The sequence below is a fragment of the Penicillium vulpinum genome (genome assembly GCF_028829585.1).
Source record: "Penicillium vulpinum strain IBT 29486 chromosome Unknown utg000001l_segment0_segment0, whole genome shotgun sequence".
Lineage (NCBI taxonomy): Eukaryota > Fungi > Ascomycota > Eurotiomycetes > Eurotiales > Aspergillaceae > Penicillium > Penicillium vulpinum.
The window spans coordinates 4,891,779-4,912,523 of NW_026643241.1; the positions used below are offsets into that span (position 1 = coordinate 4,891,779).

A 20,745-nucleotide genomic window follows, 5' to 3' on the forward strand; every position below is an offset into this window, starting at 1 on the left:
AATGGATGAAGAACAGCTCGACTAACCACGCGATGTGTTAATCAAGCACTTTCTCTTCCAGCAGAAGACACTAAGAAGTAGCTCTTTTCAGAAAGTTCTAATGTGGTTTATTACGAGAATCTCAGTAGGACTCTAACGAACTGAAAGAGGGGGAACTTCCTCAGCCTCGTCATCATGTGACTCTAGCGCGATCAGCTAGGAAGATTAATTGCACCTTTCAGCTTGACCACACCGCTTTCTGAATGGTTTTGTGTCGATTTCACTTCCACGTGGGGGCGGGTAATGACGTTCCCAGGAACGGGTCTACCCGATTCCAAAAGTCAGATCGAATGAGGGCCCTGTTACTGTGACCAGCCAGCGTTTTCCAGATAAAATATCTGACCCTCATCGCTTGAAGAGGTCACTGCTTTCTAGCAATTAAAGTGCACATTTTAAGAAGTGCTAGATCACAGTTGGTGATTAGCATAACCGAGGGATGATGTGCCATTTTGTTTAATCATCTTTTTCTGAGGTCCGCAACTTTGAGATGTGCTGCTAGGCTCCCAGGGACTACGAGATCGTTATGTCACGTGCATATCCTAATACCTAGCATCCCCCAGGCTTTTCACCCAAAATTATTTCACCTGCTCACTGAGCAAAGGGGTGAGCAAAGGTGAGCAGATAGAGTCGCTCCCCACCCCCGTCGCCCTCCTAAAGCTCTCCTCTGTCAACGTCCAGAATTCTCTTCGCAATATGGCGCCAAGACTCCCTCTCTCCAAGCTCGAAATGGTCCAGAACATGATATCAAGCAAATCGCTGACTACCTCGCAAATGGCTAAAGCTGCTGAATGTAGTAAGCGTTCTATAATCAACATCAGCAATAACCTCCGCCGATTCGGAAATGTCAGAGCACCCCCAACTCGAGTCGGTCGACGACGAAGCATCACACCTCCGATGATAGAAGCACTATGTGATCGCCTCCTCGAAAAACCCGGGCTATACGTGGACGAGATGGCAATATTTCTATGGGACGAGTTCCGTGTTCAGGTCACAAATTCGAGCCTCAAGCGGGCTCTCGCATCGGTAAATTGGTCGAAGAAGGTGGCTCGACAGAGAGCAAAGGAACAGAATGCGGATTTACGAGATTCCTATTTGCACTATCTGTCGGACTTTAAGTCGTATCACTTAGTCTATGTGGATGAGTCTGGATGTGATAAACGGATCGGGTTTAGACGGACAGGTTGGTCTCCGTTAGGCACAGCGCCATTGCAGGTAGCCAACTTTCACCGCGACCAACGGTACCAGATCTTGCCTGCGTATTGCCAAGATGGGATCGTACTCTCTCGTGTTTTCCAGGGCTCCACCGACGCTGCATTATTTGAGGACTTCATTAATCAGCTTCTAAGGCATTGTGGAAGATGGCCTGAGCCAAAGTCCGTTCTAGTCATGGACAACGCGTCTTTTCATCGTTCTGATCGTATCGATGCAATGTGCACTGCAGCAGGAGTTAAGCTAGTGTATCTGCCACCGTACTCACCCGACCTGAATCCGATCGAGGAGTTTTTCTCGGAGTTGAAAGCATTCATTAGACGGAACTGGGTACGGTATGAGGAAAACTCAGAACAAGGGTTTCAAACCTTCCTCGACTGGTGTATTGAGGTTGTTGGGTCTCGAAAACAAAGTGCTTTGGGTCATTTTAGACATTCTGGCGTTGATATCCAGGCTCAGAATTCAATGACTAGACCAGCGATATAGGAACGTCACATATATATATATATGTACTATGGACTGCTAATGAAACCCACCTGAGGCTCTACTCATTTTCCGTCTACCGTTATGTCCTATTTATATTCTGAAGTAGATATTCGAAACAAGTACTGTAGTTCAATAACAAATATCGCGATTCTCCTAGCCACTATTGTATGCTTCTTTAGAGTACTATCTATATACACTCAATCGGCGAAATATTCCTCATACTTCTGACCCATTTCACCACATCTCTTACGAATTGACGGGCAATACCCACCATGATCCCTTGATCGATAAAGAATGACGGATCTTGGTCCTCGTAGATTAGCTGAAGATCGAAACCATTCGCCAGTGCGATATCGCATACTTGACGAAACTGAGCTTTTAAATGGTCATCAGCGACATTCGCCTCATGCCATGCGCTATACTCTCTGACCGCAACATCTCGAAGTCCAGGAATATTAAAGTCGTCATTGACTTGGGCCTTTGGTGACGAAGGCATTGCTGGGGATGCGGAGGATCCGGGCGTCTCCAGTTGAGAGGAAGGTTGCACCCCATTAAAATGTATATTGATGGGACAACTTCCTGGGATACTGGACAAATCTTTTTTCTTGGATTGTTGGTTCTCCAGCCGCTGCTGCTCTTCCATGAATAGTTCTTCACGAAAGATTTCCGGGACGTCTTCATGAGACTGCAGGGTGTTGCCTTTTTCCACAAAGGCAATTAAACGTTTTAAATGGTGGCTCCTCAGCGCATAGTGCTTTTTCCCGTGTGGGTCTTGCCAGCAATGTGGGCCAAGATGGCATGATGAAGAAGGACAACGCATCAGGTTGTACACAGCTCGCCAAACGGATTCTTGCCCAGATGAATTCTCTTCGGCATCCACTTGAACGTCTAGTTCGTTGAGCATCCGTTTAGTGACCGATGACCTTCCTCTTTTTTCGACCCTGCCTGAGGCAGTTTTGGAGAGACGGTCGTCCTCAACATATCTAAAGGTAATACTTAACCTCAGTTTCTTGCCTCGACGGCACAGTTCGCCCCACCTGAGCAGTTGCTTTTCCACGGCAGTCCAATCGATGTCGAGATGGTCAAATCGTTTCGTCAGGTCGCGTTGGGAGCGATCATTCACCGACACGACGATCGAGGTGTCGTCCGACTTTACCCTTCCTTTACCGGGGGTCTTTCCATCTAACAACTTTTCCAACTTACCCTTCAGGGTCGTCGGCCAGTAGGCACTCGGAGTCAGGGCTACGTCCTCTTCAGTGTCCCGCGAGAGCACTTTCTTATTCACGGTGACTTTCCACTCTATCGTATATTGGATGCAGTTTGCCGGCAGTTCGTTACTTGACATTCCCTCATACCATTCGGATAGCTCAAGTAGTCGAGGAGGTTGTGATTGCTGTTGTGACAGGACTTCCGGATCGTTTTCGAAGTGATAGTCGAGGGAAGGGCTGCGCCCATAACTTGACGCAGGCGTGCGACCGTAGAATCCTGGAGTGGGGGCATATTGCGAATCTTGATCCCCAAGTTCGAGGTCATGCGGCTGAGAATCATGGTCATTAGGACACGAATTAGCAGTCATCTTGCTCGTTTCAAGGCTCTAGCAGATCCAACATCAGCATGATCACGACCAGTCAGTTCAGGAGATGCTAGTCCCCAATCAGAAGGCCAAGCCTGTTACAAGAAGCAAAAAATATTACCCACTAGTACTGTCTCTATACAACTCGTTCGTTCACAGTGGTCACTCTAGAGGGCAAGTGGTTGGCAGAATGGGGATTCTAACTCCTGCCACGTCTCCAAATGAGCTGCAGGCATTCGTTTGTTTGGCTTGTTTGCTAGATCAACGTTCTAGAATCCCTGGAGACCATACGAGTCAAATACAGAAGCTATTTTAAGCTGTTATTTACGATTGTATCGGAATACTGCCAAGAAAGGGGTTCAGGGGAAGAGTAACCGTAATAGGTATAGTGTGTTTCGACAGAGGGTTCGAGAAAGAATTTCTGTGAAGAAGTGGTGAAACTGATTTCGATCCATCCTGTATCTGAGACATAACCCCCGCATCGTAAAAGCAAACCTCCCAAACTACCTCCCAGACTATTGATTGTTTGTGTGATAAGCTCACGTATACATAGAGATATATAGCGTCTCGAGATAAGCAATCAATATTAAGAACAACTAAGTCGACACTGGATACTGTACAAGACGTAACGCGAGGAAGCTTGTCGCTTTTCGCGCTCAGGGGAACCCGTACATACCATGTGGGTCTCGCAGACCATATCTCCATTCACCGTGTATTTGGTGATAATCAATTCCTCTTGCACGACAGTAGACGTGAGTGGTGTTTGCCAGGTCAATCGACCACTATAGATAAACCTTATCACCTGGTGCCTTAGTCCTGGTGACACACTTGTGCAATCTCAGTGAAAACTCGATACCAAGATTGCACCCTAAACGCAAGAGATCAGATTTCCACTTCCACTTTCTCTCCAAGCAAACGGCCTAATGCCCATTGATATGGAAATATTGGATGTTTACACCGGGTCAACGCAAGTCTCGCTTGACCTACTACTGTCACCTATTTTGTAGGATTTGGCCCTTGTGCAAACTTGTGCAATCGGTTGTGTTTTACAGGGCGACCGCAATATAACCGTTTCGACCTCGACTGACCGTTTCTGTGAGGGCCTAAGCCCGGGGAGGGACATATATTAGTCAGCAGACTAGTTAACTAACGTATTTCCCGGGCGAGCTGCGCACCCCACCCAACCTATTAAATTTAAACATATTTATCTCAACCGAAACACCATTAAATTAATTCAACTAATTAATTGGTCTATTTGGACATGTTTCCCTTCGATACCCTGGCAATCTGTATATTCCACACCCGCGGGGGGGGGCCGAGTACGTGGCCGAATACCCGATTCTATAGAGGTGCCAGGGCCGGGGGGAGTGCTTCACTTGCTTCCTGTTGCTGCATAATTAATACAGAGGCTTCTTCGACTGAGAGACCTTCTTCAGAGGGTATATACCTTCGAGATCTAGTCCGCTTTTGCTTCTGCTTCTCGTTTTCAGCGCGTAATTCCTTGTTTTCCTTTGCTAATAAAATAGCACCTTGCATTGTAAGACGGAAGCCTTTTATAAGCTGGTTTAATGCACGATCTAACGGGCTAGGTGGGCTTCGAGACCTCGTACGAAGTAAAGCTTTGATTGACGAAGCCTATCGACGTAGTTCTTTCTCTGTAGCAGGTGTTTTTAGTGTGAAATTCCGGCTTGAATCGCTCCCCCTACTTGGAGGGGGGTTAGGGTTCGAAGTCGAATATTGAGCTTTGATATCACTTGATCAGGTGCAAAAGGTACTAAACCAGCTGCTTTGAAGCTATTCTCAATAGTCTCTGGTTTAAAAGCTTTAATTCGTGCGAGGGGGTATACTTCGAGGAAGTCAAGTTTATCAATATGATTCACTTAGAGCCTTATTTTTGTCTCTACCAGCCGCCCGTATGATCGTTTTAACACAGCAAAACAGCCAATATCGAGAGGCTGTAAAAGATGAGAGGAGTGCGGAGGTATACAAATAGGTATTATCCTATTTTGCTCGCAAAGTTCATCGAATTTTGGGGTTAAATAACTCCCGTATCCGTCAAGAACTAGCAGCCTATACCTTCCCTTCGTACGAAGAGAAGTACTAGGAATAAAGAGCTTTTCAAGCCAGCGAACTCCTATTTTATCTGAAGTCCAACTATTAGGACTAACTTCGATTCGCCAGTCGTTTGGTAGGCCTTCAAACCATGATTCAATAAAGACTTTGCCTTTAAAAATCACACACGGAGGAAGCGCCCAGCCAGACGAATTTATACACTCAATAACAGTCACCTATTCACGATTTCCAGGTTGTAAAAGTGAACGCCGGTCGTAGAATTCACTCCTCGTTATCACCTTTGCCGTAGAAATTAATCCCATCGCGAAACCAGTCTCATCAAAGTTATAAATATCATCGGGGTCGATTCCAAATTGGAGGATTGTTTTTTGAACAAGATCAAACCACTCTTGAATGATTTTTGGGTCTTCGCATTTTGCACGTTCGTAATTATACCGTTTCGAGAACCGGGAGGAGAGGAGAGGACGTCTTTTAACGAACTCTGTGACCCAGTTTTTGCCGACTGAAATAACTGGGGTAGTTTCACGCTTTTGAAGGAGAAGATTGGCTATTTCTCGAACAGTAGAGGGCCGGGGGGCTGATCCACGGGAATCTATAGAGATAATCCATTTCTGAAGAGATTCCTCTTCAATTTCTGTCAATTTATACGAATTAGCGCGAGAAATCGCGCGGAATGTAGTTCCACGAAGACGCGCCCGGAGGGTTGATTCGGGTACGTTAAAACGGCGCGCCACTTCACGAACTGAAGAGATTTCTTTGTTCTTAAAAGCCTGGGTAGCTAATAAGATCCTACCCTCTTGCTCGGTTGAATTTCTAGAGGATCGGGAGCGAATTGGTGGCATGGTGGGTGGTTGAAGAAGAAAGTGTTAAATTAATTGACACGTTTTAGGTGGGGTGCGCAGCTCGCCCGGGAAATACGTTAACGTATTTCACTACCGAGCCGGCCACACCACCGAGCCGGCCACCCCCCAAACACATAGTAAATGCGATTAATTACAACTTGATATCTCAACAACCACGTTTTTGTTTGATTTTATTACCTATAGATAGCTATTGATAAGAATTTTAAATACTATGTAGCAATCTTAAAAATATCGAAGAGGTGCATCATTACGGTATTGAAAATTACAGTGCTAAAAGCCAGAAGTATATATACTACAATCACAAAGTCATATATATTTCCCAAACTCGCGAGAGAAGCTAGAAATTACCTAAAGAGCATTAGTCTATAGGGAAATCGTTATATAAACGGCCGTTGTTGAGATATCAAGTTGTAATTTATCGCATTTACTATGTGTTTGGGGGGTGGCCGGCTCGGTGGTGTGGCCGGCTCGGTAGTGAAATACGTTAGTTAACTAGTTAGTTAGTTACTTCATAACTATTACGTAGCTATACAGTAGCAATAAGATCATCTTTACCACCACCTACGTTTCCGTAACACACTGGTAGCATGTCCCTTTAAGAGCCAGAGGTTCCTCTGGTGGGCTTACCAATTGGTTATTGAACCAACCGGTGTCTCTTTACCCCTGGGTTACCAGCGGTAGGAGAAGTAAAGGTCTCGTCATATTCAACCTTACTAGGCCTCTGCAAAGCCCACAAAGCCCAAAGCCCAGCCTAAGTTGGGCTTTGGGCCTATCCTTGGGGCCCATCGATGGGTTATGGGCTTATACCTTGAGCCCATAGGGCCCATTTAGGCCCATACTGGGCCCCCATTATTTATCAAACAATACAAATATGCCAATCTATCGCAACTGCATAATTAATATATTTTTTGCTGGTTTTTTTAGGTATTGAGATTACTATCCACGCTGTATAGTATAAAAATTTTAAAGCTACTATACGTGAATCATTATATATATTCTTCCTCTTCTTCACCTTCTTGTTCCTTTACTTCCTTTACAAATTTACAAGTAAAGTTATAGAAAGAAATAGTTAATTCAAAGACTTTGATTTGATTTAATAAGATACTAGAATTAGTGTTATATCTATAATATTCCTACTTCTTACCATGATAATTAAATATTACTGAGTATACAGGTTGGAACATACGTAAATTACAGTCATTAATCAGGTACTTTATATATACCAAGAAGATAGTATTTATGCAGCGAAATGGGCTTTGCAGAGGCCTAAACCTTACTGTCATCTTTACCACCACCACCACCACCTACGTTTCCGTAACAGTTTCACCACCACCTAATCCGTGGCCCCACGTGAACCGTGCACCGACATACCCTGTTCTGCTCCTTTAAACGTTCTCATTATTTTCTCTCGAACAGCGACTCTTCGGTCTTTTCTTCAATATTCTGGTTACCAATTTCGGCGAAGATACCATGGCCACCGCTGTGGTCAGTTGGTTGCTTGTCGCTCATACCGAACGACCATTGAGCTTAACAACGCGCTTCACAAGACCTAGCGGCCTGCCGGTGAAGAGCGGTTGCAAAAACGGCACTAAGCCTGTTTATCAGTGACCGGATGAAATAGCTTACCAACGCGATGTATAACCCACGGATATTAGAGATTTTCCTCCGCGCAATGCCTAGGCAACTTGACTTGGCGCTCAGATAGATACGTGCTTATAAGCCTCTTGCTGTCCAGAGCGGATGAGTGAAATGAGCACAGAGGACAATGCTAGAGACCTTGCCGAGTGAGATTCTGATGCTGATCGCAGATTGGGTAAGCTTCAGCGTGTTTGTTTTGTTTGGTCCAGGTACTGACCCCCCGTCAGCTGCCAGCTACCACTCTGCGCGTTCTCAGCCGCGCCTCGTCCAGATTGTATGCAGTGTTGATTCGTCGGATATACCGTACAGTGTCATTCTATGCAGCAAGTGAATGGGCACTGAATGTGTTGGATGTCGACCCCTTCTTTCGCCATCTCGGTCCTTCACGAGCCGCGGACTATCTCCAGCACACGCGGCACCTACAGTTCAGGGCTCCATTTCATCTTGTTCGGTTTAATCGATGTGTATACTACAACATCTTTCGTGCGACGGGGCTGTCGGAGTCCCCAGCCCCACTAGGAGCATCGGATGAGGCGACGGCACATCAGCAATTCCTGGACGACGTGAAGGATCAGTTGCAGCTGATATTCACTTACTTGGAGCCGAATAGACTGAGAACATTTGAGTCAGTATAAGCGGTACTCATCGACCTAAACCTGTGACTGACTAACAATAGATGGCGACTGGGGACGTGTGTTCCAGTGGGGGTTCTCGACCAGGAAGGTTATCTCAGTCAGTACCAACAGGGCCTCACTTGTCTCTCACTCGTCACTGACGGCACCTGCCCTGATACGTCGCACCGCTTGGAAGGAATATCCAGACTAACCTGTCTGACGGCGTTTGAGTGGGAAGGACTCCAACATCCGTCCGAGGTTGATTTGTTGCGACGGTGTATCCGTCAGAACTGGAAATGCCTGGATCATCTGTCCATCGGCTTCGTTCCATCGGCTTTTGCCCGTGCTCTGTGTTGGCAGAGTTTTGGGCTTCAGCAATCGGAGCTTGAGGACGGGGACAGAGGGGCCGGCGGCACTACGAACGGGGATACAGGGATTGCGAATCCCCCAGCTCTTTCCGCTCTGTCCACGCTGTCATTGTCAAAGGTGACCTTGCCACTGGATATCTTATCGGAACACAATGCGATATTCTACTCTCTGCGGTCGCTTACGCTGCGTGACTGCCCGAATCAGCTGCATCTCGTGCAATTACTGTATTGGTCACAAAAGCCGCTCCGACTGACGCATTTCGAATTCTCTTTCGATTATCTGCTGCACGAACCGGGCGAAGGATGTAGCCTTTCTGCTGTTGTGCGGTTCTTATGTTCATTTCGTGGGCTGCAGCATCTGCATTTGAGGTTGTCCAATTTCCCATCGTCAAAATCCCATATCCAGGACACCATCCGACACCACCAGACCACGTTGAAAAGCCTTGTCTACCATGAGCGCCAACTCGCACCAATCGATGCTGATGGCTTATTTGAGGATGATCGGGATGTGTCGCCCGCTTGGGTTACGAACTTGTCTGCCGGTGTAGACCTGGGCCAGGTGTTTGCTCTGGCTTTGTGTGCTAGTCCATCTGCGGCTGTAAGTTTTTCTCGGCCCAGTAAACAAGTGCCTGCTAATAAGGACAGCGTCGGTGTCTTCTACCTACGGCCAAGTATTCCCAGCTTCAGATTCTACATCTGCGGTTCAGCGGCCTCGAGCGACTCCATCGAGACATCCCACGCGAGATTGCCACTTATATACGTGAGATACGCAAAGGATATTCACGGTATCCTCGTTCGTGCTGGAGTTCCGTGGACCGGGATATCTCCAATGGTAGCCACAACTACCGTCCTATTGTTGATGAGTACTTTGACAGGTCACACCTCGAGTATAAAGACTCGCAGGAGGCAGTGCTTATATCCTCTGCGGCAATTGCAGAGGCTGAGGATTTTGTGTTATTTGCGGACTGGGCATTTGGCCCCAACGGACTGCCGGCCCTACAGGTTCTCGCGTTTGGGGACTTCTCTCACGGTGATCGATACAGGAGCCAGCAGTTTCTAATGCGTCGTGTCTATCCTTCATCGGAGGGCGGTGACAAGGAGCTTGCCGGCCTTGCATGCGATGATACGACGCGGCTGCGCTTTTGTTCGGCAGATATAGGTGACCCTTCGATTTGGGATGGTGCTATGGTGGACGGGGCTCGTTTTCTGTCCGCATGCCCAGGAGGCGGGTTGATGGAGTCACCGTACGAGTTGTAGGTCTGTACGTGTCTTTCTTGATTCTTCCTTGTGGTTCGCGGCGGACTACGCGGCGCAACGCGTCCGGGACCATGATGGATTTGGTCAAAGAAGGCGGTTGCTTTTGGTCATAATCTGCCTTACTCGTATTGCTACCTAGAAAATATATAATTTGCAGCTCTGAATCTCAGTTTACAGTATCCCACTGTAGGTATATAAACTTGTCGTGCTTAACTAGGTATCAATGAAAGCAAGAGTCCAATAGATACTGTACCTATTATTAATTAGCAGCCCCGACCAAGTTATTCGTAGCTTTCTCGCCTGTAAAATCACGCAATTTCAGCGAAATGTTAACCGGTTTATATACGCACCCGCGATTCCTTGCCGGCCCTCATTTATATGATCGTGACAGGGCGTCTTCAAAGAAAAATACAAGAATATCCACCTATCGCAACGTATCCTCTTATTAAACCTGGTGGTGGATGAAGCAGTTTATGCGGGTGTGTTTATCATCCAAGTAGCTGGAACGTGCCCCCTATGCAATCTCCTAGGATCTAGTCTATTGTATCGTAATCTCCTTGACTATTGATATAAAAGATACAGTTCACCCTAGCTTGTTCTCTCCTACCCCTGTTTTCTACAATTCCGATAGCGACGAGCTTTGGAATCCAAACGACTCAATGGACCCTCCTGCTTCTCTATCACAGTCTGGACGAGCCAACAAAAGAAAGCGCGAATCTCCAGATCAGTTTGTTATCCCCGTTGACATACCAGGGAGATCGGAACAGGTGATAGGTTCTTTGAAACGAGCGTCACCGGGCGAGACAAAGGTTAGGTTTCTCTTTCGCCTCTTATGGCCGGCTCTAACCAAACATCCCAGACAATTCCGACCGGTGCAGCCTGTTCCCTGACTAGCAACATGTCACAGATCCTACAAAGCCATCCGTCTTCAATTTCCTCTGCTGTCGACCTCCTGGACCTCTATCTGTGTCTATGGGAGTGCTACACGATCAAGTCGGCCGGCAAAATACGCTTGGAAGAGGAACGTCGCTTCCTGCAAAACTCGAATGAATGGTTAGTGAGAGAAAACGAAAAGCTCCAACAGTGCTACAATCATCAAGAACTGCTGCTGTGGGATCATCGTCAGGCCTTTGTCTCCGTACACCAGGGTATTCTCGGAATACTACAGAATAGTGATAGGCTGTCTTGTCAGATAACTGAGCTACAATAACACCGTGCAGGAGCAAATTAAAACAAGCTATCTTCGTCTGGCTAAATTCTCGGGTATCGTATACTAGCAAAGAACATGGTCTGACCGGTCTTGTCGGTCGAGATAGTTCAACGGGTGGAGTATATGTAGGGCGGGCATTCCCCACCCATCACCAAAGTACATTTGCAGCAGGAACCAAGATCATTCACCGTTTGCTCCTACGTAGATCAGGAGCCACCATCACTGGGAAACATAGCCTTCTCACTGTTATGGCCAAGACCCTTCTTGGACTTTTTTTTTCGATGAGCTTTCTATAACCTAGAAGCTAGTCATACTGACCTCTACATATAGACCCTATAGAACCACCAAATCTTGCTAGATCCTTACCTCCAGAAACTGTCTTTTATCGTGAACGCGATACTTTCTGCACAGGAATAATGGGACAACTTGATCAAATTGGTTAGTTGGATTATTTTTCGATACTTAATATTGGCGCTGATAGTCCCTTCAGACTACGATTTGGATCTAGATCTTGAATCAATTTGGAGAGAATTTCCCAATATACCGACACCGCCACTTTGCCTAGCAGAAAACCGTGGCACTCTGTGCTCAAACCAACCACTCAGGGGATGGTTAGAATATACTCAGCATAGGCATAAGAGGACTCCGGCCATCGAATGTATTTTCTATCCCAGCTACGAGAACGTCTGCGCCTTCAGCTGGACGGGGCCGGATCCGTTATCCCAAGACACCTGCGCCGATGATATTTTCCTTTATGTATCGGCATTTTTCCTTTTTGAGCGGGTGAACTGGATAGAACTCCGGCTCAGTAAGTTCAGTACGGAAACCGGAGAGGCTGTCGAAGAGTATCCGTTCTTTCTTCCGCGGGTTGAGTCAATGCTGGGCAACTTACGAAGGATACGTTGTCAGATAAGTGACATCCTCTCGCAGCATCCTACAGCGGGAAACATAACATGCGCTGGACAATCAAGGTTTCAGTTAGCTATATGGCCACGCGTAGAGGTCACAGACAACTCTACCCTGTGGAGTTCGGTTCCCTTATCTCGCATTCACCCTTCTATACCCATACCATTCCTTGATCCACAGGTTTTTGTACAGAATATAGTGGAAAATTGGGAACTCTGAATGTTCTGATCTCATGGATTGCCTGTCATCAGCCTACTGTTTGGATACTTGCATCGGGGTCCTTCACCACCGATCCAAGCTTCGCCTGCCATTTCGCTTTCAAACTCTCACGTGCGGTCCTAGGAATATTCGAACCTTGTTCCCTTTCATTTTCCTTTTGTTCGCTCGAATAGAAATCTTGACTTCGCCACTGGTGTTCTATTTCACCCTGTCAGCATAGGCTGGTATTCTTCTCCGTATCAAGATTTGGCCATGGGCCGGCTGGGTACATATCCGTACGAGCGTGTGCTCCTCCGTGGCAATACTTTATACGCCTTTGCTTACTCAGACCCGATCAATAGAGCAGCCTTCTTCTAGTGTTTTGGGGTTCCTTTTCTAAAATCAAAGTCAGCGATATTTGACTCATCCGTGAACTGAAAGATGCCTGCCGATACCTCTTCTTTCCTGGATACTTGGTAGAAACTTGGTAGGCTCACTTTTCCCACACCTAGATACATAAGGACTATGGACTTTAACATCTCGGAATCAAAATATCAACCGTTCATTGCTGTTATTATCCGAACAGTAGGTCCAACCAGAATAGAGAGCTCCAAGGCCGACTTAGCTACCACTTCAATTCCACTCAGTTGCTACAAGAGCGTTGTATCCAGCTGGAACTCGTCTATTGCAAGGCACCAAGCGTCTAATACTACTTGGTACTTCCGTTTTAGCTTTTGGACGATCGGTACACCGTACACTAGCCAAGATACCATCGGCACGTTGAGCTGTAATTTCCTTAATTTTATCAGGGATTCTAATCAGACATCTGGGTTTCCCTGAACGCGAGGAAGCTATTGTGCCTTTCTTTTGCTTCTTCGTGCTACGTCTTGAATATGGAGTCAACTATAGTAGTTCTTAAATTTGACTGCTTATCTCCAAACGGTATCTACCTCTATGTATATATGAGACACTCACGGCGCTGTAATTGGTTCTAAAGGCTTGTATCAGGGCTTGAGCCATCAGGGATCTGTAGCTCTGAGATCTGTGGCTAAGCGGGCCGTGGTATTGTAGGGGACGCCAGCTGGCAATCTGATGACCTGCAAGGCCTTGAGACCGCGGCCTTGGACTCTACTTGTCTCTGGCTCCGTATCTACTGCTATTGGGTCGGTGTCATCGAGCCCTAAGTACTTCCGCTATATCAACGTAAGATTATAGTTCTATTTACAGTACTCGTTCATTATCATGAACAACTGACCAGCAAACAACACACCTGTTGCGACAAAGCGCAAGAGTTCAGGACGAGCTGGTAGGGATAGAAACCGTTGACTGTGGATCCCAATCCGGGTACACGGGGTAAAATACCAGGCTTTGAGGTTTTGGATGACGCCAACGGTCTTTCACGGCTACCTTGGTGTCGCGAGGGCTAGCAGCCTCAATGTAAGGAAGTCCGTGACTTGCCTTCCAGCAGTGATCCTTCGACATTGGATCCTTGATGTTCCACTCGATGGCAAATTCCATTCCCGCAAATTCAAGCCCAATTAGATGTGTTTCTAGATACCGATGTGTGGTCGTGTTAAAAAGATTGAAAACATTGACATCTAGGTACTCTCCAGATACTTTGCGTGGTTTGAATCCTGTATAACTGATCTGCCTGATCAGGTTATTTTCGAGAAGCTTTTGCCCAGCAATCCCTGCTTTTGCGCGCGTTTGCAGAGAAAATAACGCGGAGGCATAAGAACGGTACCTGAGGCGTTGAACGTCCTTAACGCTCTTTTCAAAGGTGGCGGGGATCGCAATTATCCACACCTCCAGCCGAGCTTGACTTGAGCGCTTTTCCTTGTAGTACTTGTCTGCCTTGAAGATCCGGTCGCTCAATCGAATAGTGTCCGGGCCGATAATTAGTATCTGACATTTCTCCTCGAACCAGGGCTCAAACTGTCGCATGGTATAGTCAAAGTCTCGTAGTGGCTGTAGGAACGTCTCCACTGTATGCTGGGATAGTGTAATCCGAAGTGAAGCTAAGAGGGCGCCAACATCGGAAGCCGTCAACTGTCCCATTATACTGCATGCTATCTCATAGTAGCCTGCGTGGTAAAATAGCAATGAGATTCCATTTTGACCCGGAGACATCTTGACAGAGTATGCGAATTGAGCTGTAGGTTTTGGAATTTCAGTATATTCTCGTCTTGCTCAAGCTACTATGAAGATCTTACCGAGGGGAAATTGTAATAATAAGTTCGTTTGAAGTGTTGAACGGTATAAAAAAGTGGAGATCAAGGCGTCTTATAAAAGCTTTCAGAAATATTCAATGTACCGTACGGTAAGCATGTACCCTAGTTCGTTCCTGGGAGAGCCACTCCCGCTCCTAGAGTACTGGGCTTGTTGAGTACATTTTTAGTCAATAGGCGTCTATATTTATGAAGTGCTAGAAGCTGCTCGGTGCCTGGGAGTGGACAGAAGGTTCCCGGGATCCAAGTATATGTTCCCGGGAGCTTCGGGGGTCTTAGGAACTCCCGCCCCGTTTCCAGGGCCATTAATTGGGCTCCCAGAAGGAGGCTCGGTGTCACCAGCTTATATACGACGGTTACAGATCGAAGGACGGGATCATTGAGCCCCTATATATAATATCATAATTAATCCAGTAGCATATAATCCTGTGTATAAGTGCAACTCAGTCCCTTTAAAACTGTACGTTGCGAGTATACCAGCCAGTCATGCAGATTTCGCCTAAGGTGTATAAAACCCTGGCTACCGTGCTGCTAATTGCCAGCCTCGCTCGCTTGGAATTGTCTCGTCGAACAGTGCAGGAAAACTCTTTATATCTGGCCCTCTGACCTTGCAGTGTCTGTACCGAAAGATGTTCTACTGGTAGATTATATGGACTGAGCTGGGCCGGAACAAGTGAGGCTGTAAGAGAGGTAAAACTTAGGATAGCCTGCGTGTTTCCATTCTTACTCGTGGTATATACTACAAGCTTATTTCTCAAGCCGAAGTTAACCACCAAGGATCAGTCTCTCCGAATGAGCATCCTGCTGCGAAGCCTTATCAATACACTATCTCAATTGATGATCTATCTTTCATTGTTTTCCCTTTCCTCGTGCCTTACCAAGGTTACAGCACTAGTTGGTACTTACTGCTGGCTGTTATTTCTAGAGGTAAAGTTGGCCGCGTACGAGGAAATACCACTCTTTGCTGACTTTGACAGCTACAATTATACATTCTGCCCACCTAGATGATCTTGTTATATTTCGCTATTCGAAGTGCTGGAAGTTCAGTCGGTGAACAATCAACTTGTTCAGCAACTGTAGACCACGAAGTTTAGGCACACAGAATCAAGGGATTCATTGGAGGGCTAGCAAATACTTGCTATCATCGAACACTTGCTTGAAGCATTGTGGCGGTGCAAAGCTTTGAAGTAACTTTGACCTGTTCGACGGCAACGACTAATATCGGGAAACCCCATCTTCCGGCAAAATGGCCAAGTTGCCGACAGACCGATCGTTCCAAACTTTGAGCACACCGATAAGCCTTCCCCGAACTTCATCCAACGCATCATCGATAGCACGCAAGCGGGCTACTTGCTTATCCTGGCAGTGCTTCAAGCGGTTTCCCTCGTTGCATAGCTGAATATTCCCAGTCCGCAGCTTCTCATTTTCCTCTTCGAGCTGCTGGATATCTGTATGTTTGGAAACACAAGACTCCCACAGACATCTAATGTACCCCACCAGATGTGCAGCACGAAATGCAAGTTCAGTATCTTCTTCTTCAATTTGCTTCAAGACCTCAAGTATAGGTCGGAAGGGCTCTATAGCCAAAGTCTGCCTCTCTATGTCGTGTTTTTGGGTCTGGCTGGTCAGCGTGGTCCGGTCTATTCAAATTCTATTCTTACCGGCAGCGGGGTTGCAACACCGGGAAGTGGGGGCTCCTCGGTTGGACTTGGCTGTATATAGAGCGGTGCCTCTTCCTGTGTACCTGTGACTTCTGATGTTTTGCTGGGGCTCTCCATAACTGATCGTGTTAGCAAAGAGGCTCATTCCGCTGCTGGGAACTGGTCTCTCTTTATACTACAAATTTGCTCACTCGGCTGCCTATAGTGGAGTATAGCTAGACTAAAGTCACCGTGGCAGTAGTACTGGGTAGCAGACCCTCGGTTACTTGTATTCGACCGACTTCCAACATTCACTCCCTGTAGCCACCATACAAATGTGCGGGTATAGACCTACACTTGAATACCTAACCGCTAATATTAGACCGCTTCATATGCTATTTATCGTTGCCATGCCCTTACATTCACCACTAATTACTCCTTGTCACAATCAACGTATATCTCTAATCTGCCGTTCCTCACTTAATAGCTCGTAAGATGATAAGGTCGACAGCACGGCCATACTTAAGCGGCGTTAGAAAGTTGATTGTACTCTCTTCCGAGTTTGCTCTCCCGCCTCCCACAGCGCCGTATAGCCATACGATAGATTGGACCTCAGGGTTTTTTTTATTGTTTTACGCTGTCTAATAGGCCTAGAAGTTACTCTGAAACCGGGTACGGTGAACGACAGGGATCTGGTAGTTGGCGATGCAAAGACACAAGGGATATAATAGACGCGTAGCCCATTGGGCGAAAATTGTATTTGATCGGTTGATAAATAGTCTATTTAAACTGAGGGGTGGGTGTTACTTGGTTCCAAACCATCAGAAGCTGGAGGGCCACTGGGCTAAATCACTTGGCCATGGGATGACTGACTATCCGTCTATAAAAACTCTAGCCATTTCCCAAAAATTGGTGAGGTGATTCCGGTTGTGCTTCATAGACTCGGGCTTAGAGCTTTTATAGGGACAAAGGTAAGTCGTTAGCCATCGTCTAAGCTCTCCTTTAATCATCCGTCTAGACTGGCTAAGCTAAGGTAGTAAAATAGCGGAGTTCGCCCACTTGGGTTATTCGCGACGACCATACAACCGTCCTGGTCAACTCAATGCTACCCGAGCTTTATAGCCTGTTACCGGTTTCCAAGGTTCGGTTAACTTTAATCTTCGGTAACCGGTTAGCCCCACTAGGACGTTCAAGTCCTTAAGACATACAATCTCTAAAGCCTAAAACGAACATATATCAAGGACTTACAGCCTTGTTTGGCAAATCAAATACAATCATGGTCCTCACAAGCAATGAGAAGCGTGCCTTCTTCAGACAACAGTGTCGTGAGGCATTGGCAGCCCATATATGTATGCTATAGTCTTCCTCCGCCTGATAAGCGAAACTAATCGTCAGATGATCGACTTGGTCTTGTCGTCGCTCCCGCCGATGTCCGCCTACAGCCATCAGTCGGAGATAAATACGCTTGGTCGGTGACGGAATCCAAGAAGAGCCTATTGCAGTCAAATTTGGGCCGTGGAAGCGTGGGCCTATACAAGTCCATTTGTGAGGAATTGGGCCGGTCGCTTGAGGCAGTTACTCCGCAGACGCTACAGGTTACCCAATTAGAACGGGACCACCTGCCACGAGAAGAGGTGAGCTATACGATCCCTGAAGTTGTCTGACGAGGTAAACGCAATACTAAATTTGAATAGGCCGGGCCAGCTCGTAGTGACCAAGAGGAAAGCGGATCCTTCACAGCAAGGATCCACGAGCTGGAATGCGCCAATCATGTATTGAAGGACGAGCTTGACCGTACCACTATCCACCTGCAAGGGTCCCTCGGCGAAAACCGTATATTGCAAGCAAACATCCGTCGGCTTCAGGACGAGTTGGACAGTAGTTCATCTCGAGCAACTTACCTAGAAGACGAGTTGGTTCGTATCGGCAGTGGGATCACCGAAGCTATGCAGGTGTTGCAGGAGTACCAAGCACATAAGGGGAGCATGGTAAAACTGCATGGAGGCAGACAACGTGAATCTTGTGATAGTATAGACAGCATCGTGCTAGGAATACCGGCTCCGATACCCGACGAGGTGTCTTGACGACATTGTGGTCGCGTATCCGTATTATCTTACGAGCGCTAGCGTTCCGGCCGGTGGGTCTACAGTTAAACCCCCGTTTTGGGAAATATCACTTCGCGCCTATCGCAACGCGGCTATGATCGTGCAAAATACGCGTTGTTAGGAGTGAGAACGCGGGTATTGATCTTATGACACATTAGCAGGAGATAGCAAGTGCGAAGGGCTCACCTAGCCCATAGAAGGCCATGTTCATTAAGTTCGCGGCTGAAACTTCAAACCGTACTAGTCAATATATATATCCTAGGCTCACCTTTCACAAAGTCAATTGCGTCTGTTGTCACCCGCACTTGCACGCGGAACACTATTTATGCCACCATATAGCTACTACGGCACTACCACAGAATCCAGCTCTATCAGCCAAGGGTTTAGTCGTGTACTCTTGTGCTCGAAACAATCACCACCCGACATCTGCTGGGCACATACTGCGCCTAACCTAAAAGAGCTAGACTCAGCACGTGACATATAATACCCGCCAGTGTAATCCTAAGCACCGCTTAGGCCGCAACTCCTAAGGGATTATATAAGAGCATTTTGCCGCTAGGCCAAAAGATCATAGGGACAAACAGAACGTGTGTTTGTCACTGCAGCGGTATATATTAGGCCCTAACTTCCGTTAGAGACCACAGAACACACGTTATGATCTCACGTGATATACCTTATTAATCATTGCCCGATGACATCTCGGGTATCCAAGCAACGTCTCGTTGTATCTACCCCTCTATAAATGCTGGCGCTCGTCGGTTACCGAACCAGTTTGTCTCCTGGGTGAGTTTTCCATGTAATTGCAGCTGACACTCAATATATTCTGACAAACAATTTACAGCTCTTTACCTTCATCCACACGATGTCTCCCACAACGATAAATCAGAGTGCCCGCTCGCGATTGACAGAACTCTCGGCATAGGTCTCCGAAACGAATGAGTTCCAGGCGGAACAGGAACACCTATTCAGATGCTCAGATGAAGGCCGCCATGTGAGAGTTGATCCTTTGTTGGAGGAACTGAGATTTAATAAAATCAAGGTATATCGATATATTGCTTGCCTGAAACTTGCCTGAAACTTGCCCTAACATTCTTAGGGATACGGCTACTCGATCTGGCGGATCACGGGAAAGATTGCTTTCAAACCCACTCGTCATTACCAGTCTCTTTTCTTTCCTTTATCAATTAAGCCCGGGTCGGATGGTGCGGCAGGGGAAGTGTAAGCTGCAGGCGAGGTCCTTACACCAGGAACCTATATTTCATTCTCTAGTCCGCTGAAACTCGACAGTCAGTTGGATTGCTTAATTGTCTATTTACCCAAGGCTGACGACTCATCCCCAGCTGGGCAATGAAATGTGAATTGGCATCTTCTCTTCAAATCATGTACTATCTCCCTATGACCGGCTTCGGACGAGAACACCTCTGGTGGCCAGCTGAAAACGCGAGCCAAGCGGAGCACTCGTCATACAAACTTGTTTGCCATTGGTCGGGGCAAGAACATCTACGTTATTTCCCCAAAGGCAGCAATGAGCCCTACCTACGGCGTTTCTGGTACTCAGCGTACAGTCAATACTGAGAAATTCTTCAAAGAGCGTGCATTGAAGATCTCCACTGGCAAAGCCGGCAAAGACTTTGCTTTCAGCGATGATGATTCCGTTATCGCCTCCTTGGATAAGACCGGCCGACTGCGCTTCTGGGATATCAATGATATGCTTAACGATGCGAGCTTCGTGGAAGGTCCTGCCCCTGCTGAGATCCGGGTGCCCCTGACCACTTTTGTCACTGGCTCCCCAACTGAGAAGTCTTGGCCCACTTCCGTCCTCTTCCTCGATAAACTTCGCGCTTTGTCTATCAACCTCCACATCCTACGTCCACAAAATACTGCTAGCACGCATTCCCTGAACCATGTCTGGAACATTTTCGAAGGTGGCAAAATGGTTTGGGCTGGAGGTGGTACATGTGATCGTTGTCCGTCGGTCGCATCACGGGGATCTGCGCCTTATCCAGTCTACATTTCCTTCGGACCATCCTACGGTACATAAGTCTCTCTCTAGATTTTGAAATATGTGCTAAGTTATGTTAGGACATTACCCTAACCCTTGAAGAGGAAGAAACGAGCTTATTACAAGACATTTAGTGGCAGCTGGCTAGATAGAAAGCACTAGCAAATCAGCGGGCGCTGCGTATCACTGCGGAGGAATGGAGTAAAGTACATGTAACTATGGGACTGTGGGATCGAATTCTCTCAATCGAGCTATCGGTACCTTCTAAATTTCCAGCATCCCGTAATACGTGATATGTATAGTGACGCCCGTTATTGCCTTCTGACAGAAATCTGA

At 46.9% G+C, this 20,745-nt stretch overlaps 6 protein-coding genes across 6 annotated transcripts; 4 read left to right on the forward strand and 2 right to left on the reverse strand.

Annotated features, from left to right (window-relative positions):
• Positions 1-8,008: 8,008 nt before the first annotated feature.
• Positions 8,009-10,120, forward strand: N7479_001750 (uncharacterized protein; the record flags this gene model as incomplete). Its single annotated transcript, XM_057249447.1, has 4 exons — positions 8,009-8,056; positions 8,109-8,506; positions 8,558-9,461; positions 9,509-10,120. The coding sequence occupies 4 exons, from the start codon at positions 8,009-8,011 to the stop codon at positions 10,118-10,120; spliced, it is 1,962 nt and encodes a 653-aa protein (XP_057113879.1).
• An 832-nt stretch (positions 10,121-10,952) lies between these two features.
• N7479_001751 (uncharacterized protein) lies at positions 10,953-12,455 on the forward strand (the record flags this gene model as incomplete). Its single annotated transcript, XM_057249448.1, has 2 exons — positions 10,953-11,292; positions 11,812-12,455. 2 exons carry the CDS (start codon positions 10,953-10,955, stop codon positions 12,453-12,455), a joined length of 984 nt encoding a protein of 327 aa, XP_057113880.1.
• A 998-nt stretch (positions 12,456-13,453) lies between these two features.
• N7479_001752 (uncharacterized protein) lies at positions 13,454-14,564 on the reverse strand (the record flags this gene model as incomplete). The annotated part of the gene is made up of 3 exons (XM_057249449.1): positions 13,454-13,627; positions 13,705-13,737; positions 13,797-14,564. 3 exons carry the CDS (start codon positions 14,562-14,564, stop codon positions 13,454-13,456), a joined length of 975 nt encoding a protein of 324 aa, XP_057113881.1.
• Positions 14,565-15,877: 1,313 nt separating this feature from the next.
• Positions 15,878-16,440, reverse strand: N7479_001753 (uncharacterized protein; the record flags this gene model as incomplete). The annotated part of the gene is made up of 2 exons (XM_057249450.1): positions 15,878-16,279; positions 16,324-16,440. The coding sequence occupies 2 exons, from the start codon at positions 16,438-16,440 to the stop codon at positions 15,878-15,880; spliced, it is 519 nt and encodes a 172-aa protein (XP_057113882.1).
• A 1,138-nt stretch (positions 16,441-17,578) lies between these two features.
• On the forward strand, positions 17,579-19,329 carry N7479_001754 (uncharacterized protein; the record flags this gene model as incomplete). Its single annotated transcript, XM_057249451.1, has 4 exons — positions 17,579-17,651; positions 17,698-17,936; positions 17,997-18,290; positions 19,249-19,329. 4 exons carry the CDS (start codon positions 17,579-17,581, stop codon positions 19,327-19,329), a joined length of 687 nt encoding a protein of 228 aa, XP_057113883.1.
• Positions 19,330-19,932: 603 nt separating this feature from the next.
• N7479_001755 (uncharacterized protein) lies at positions 19,933-20,448 on the forward strand (the record flags this gene model as incomplete). The annotated part of the gene is made up of 1 exon (XM_057249452.1): positions 19,933-20,448. One exon carries the CDS (start codon positions 19,933-19,935, stop codon positions 20,446-20,448), a length of 516 nt encoding a protein of 171 aa, XP_057113884.1.
• Between the last annotated feature and the right edge of the window lie 297 nt (positions 20,449-20,745).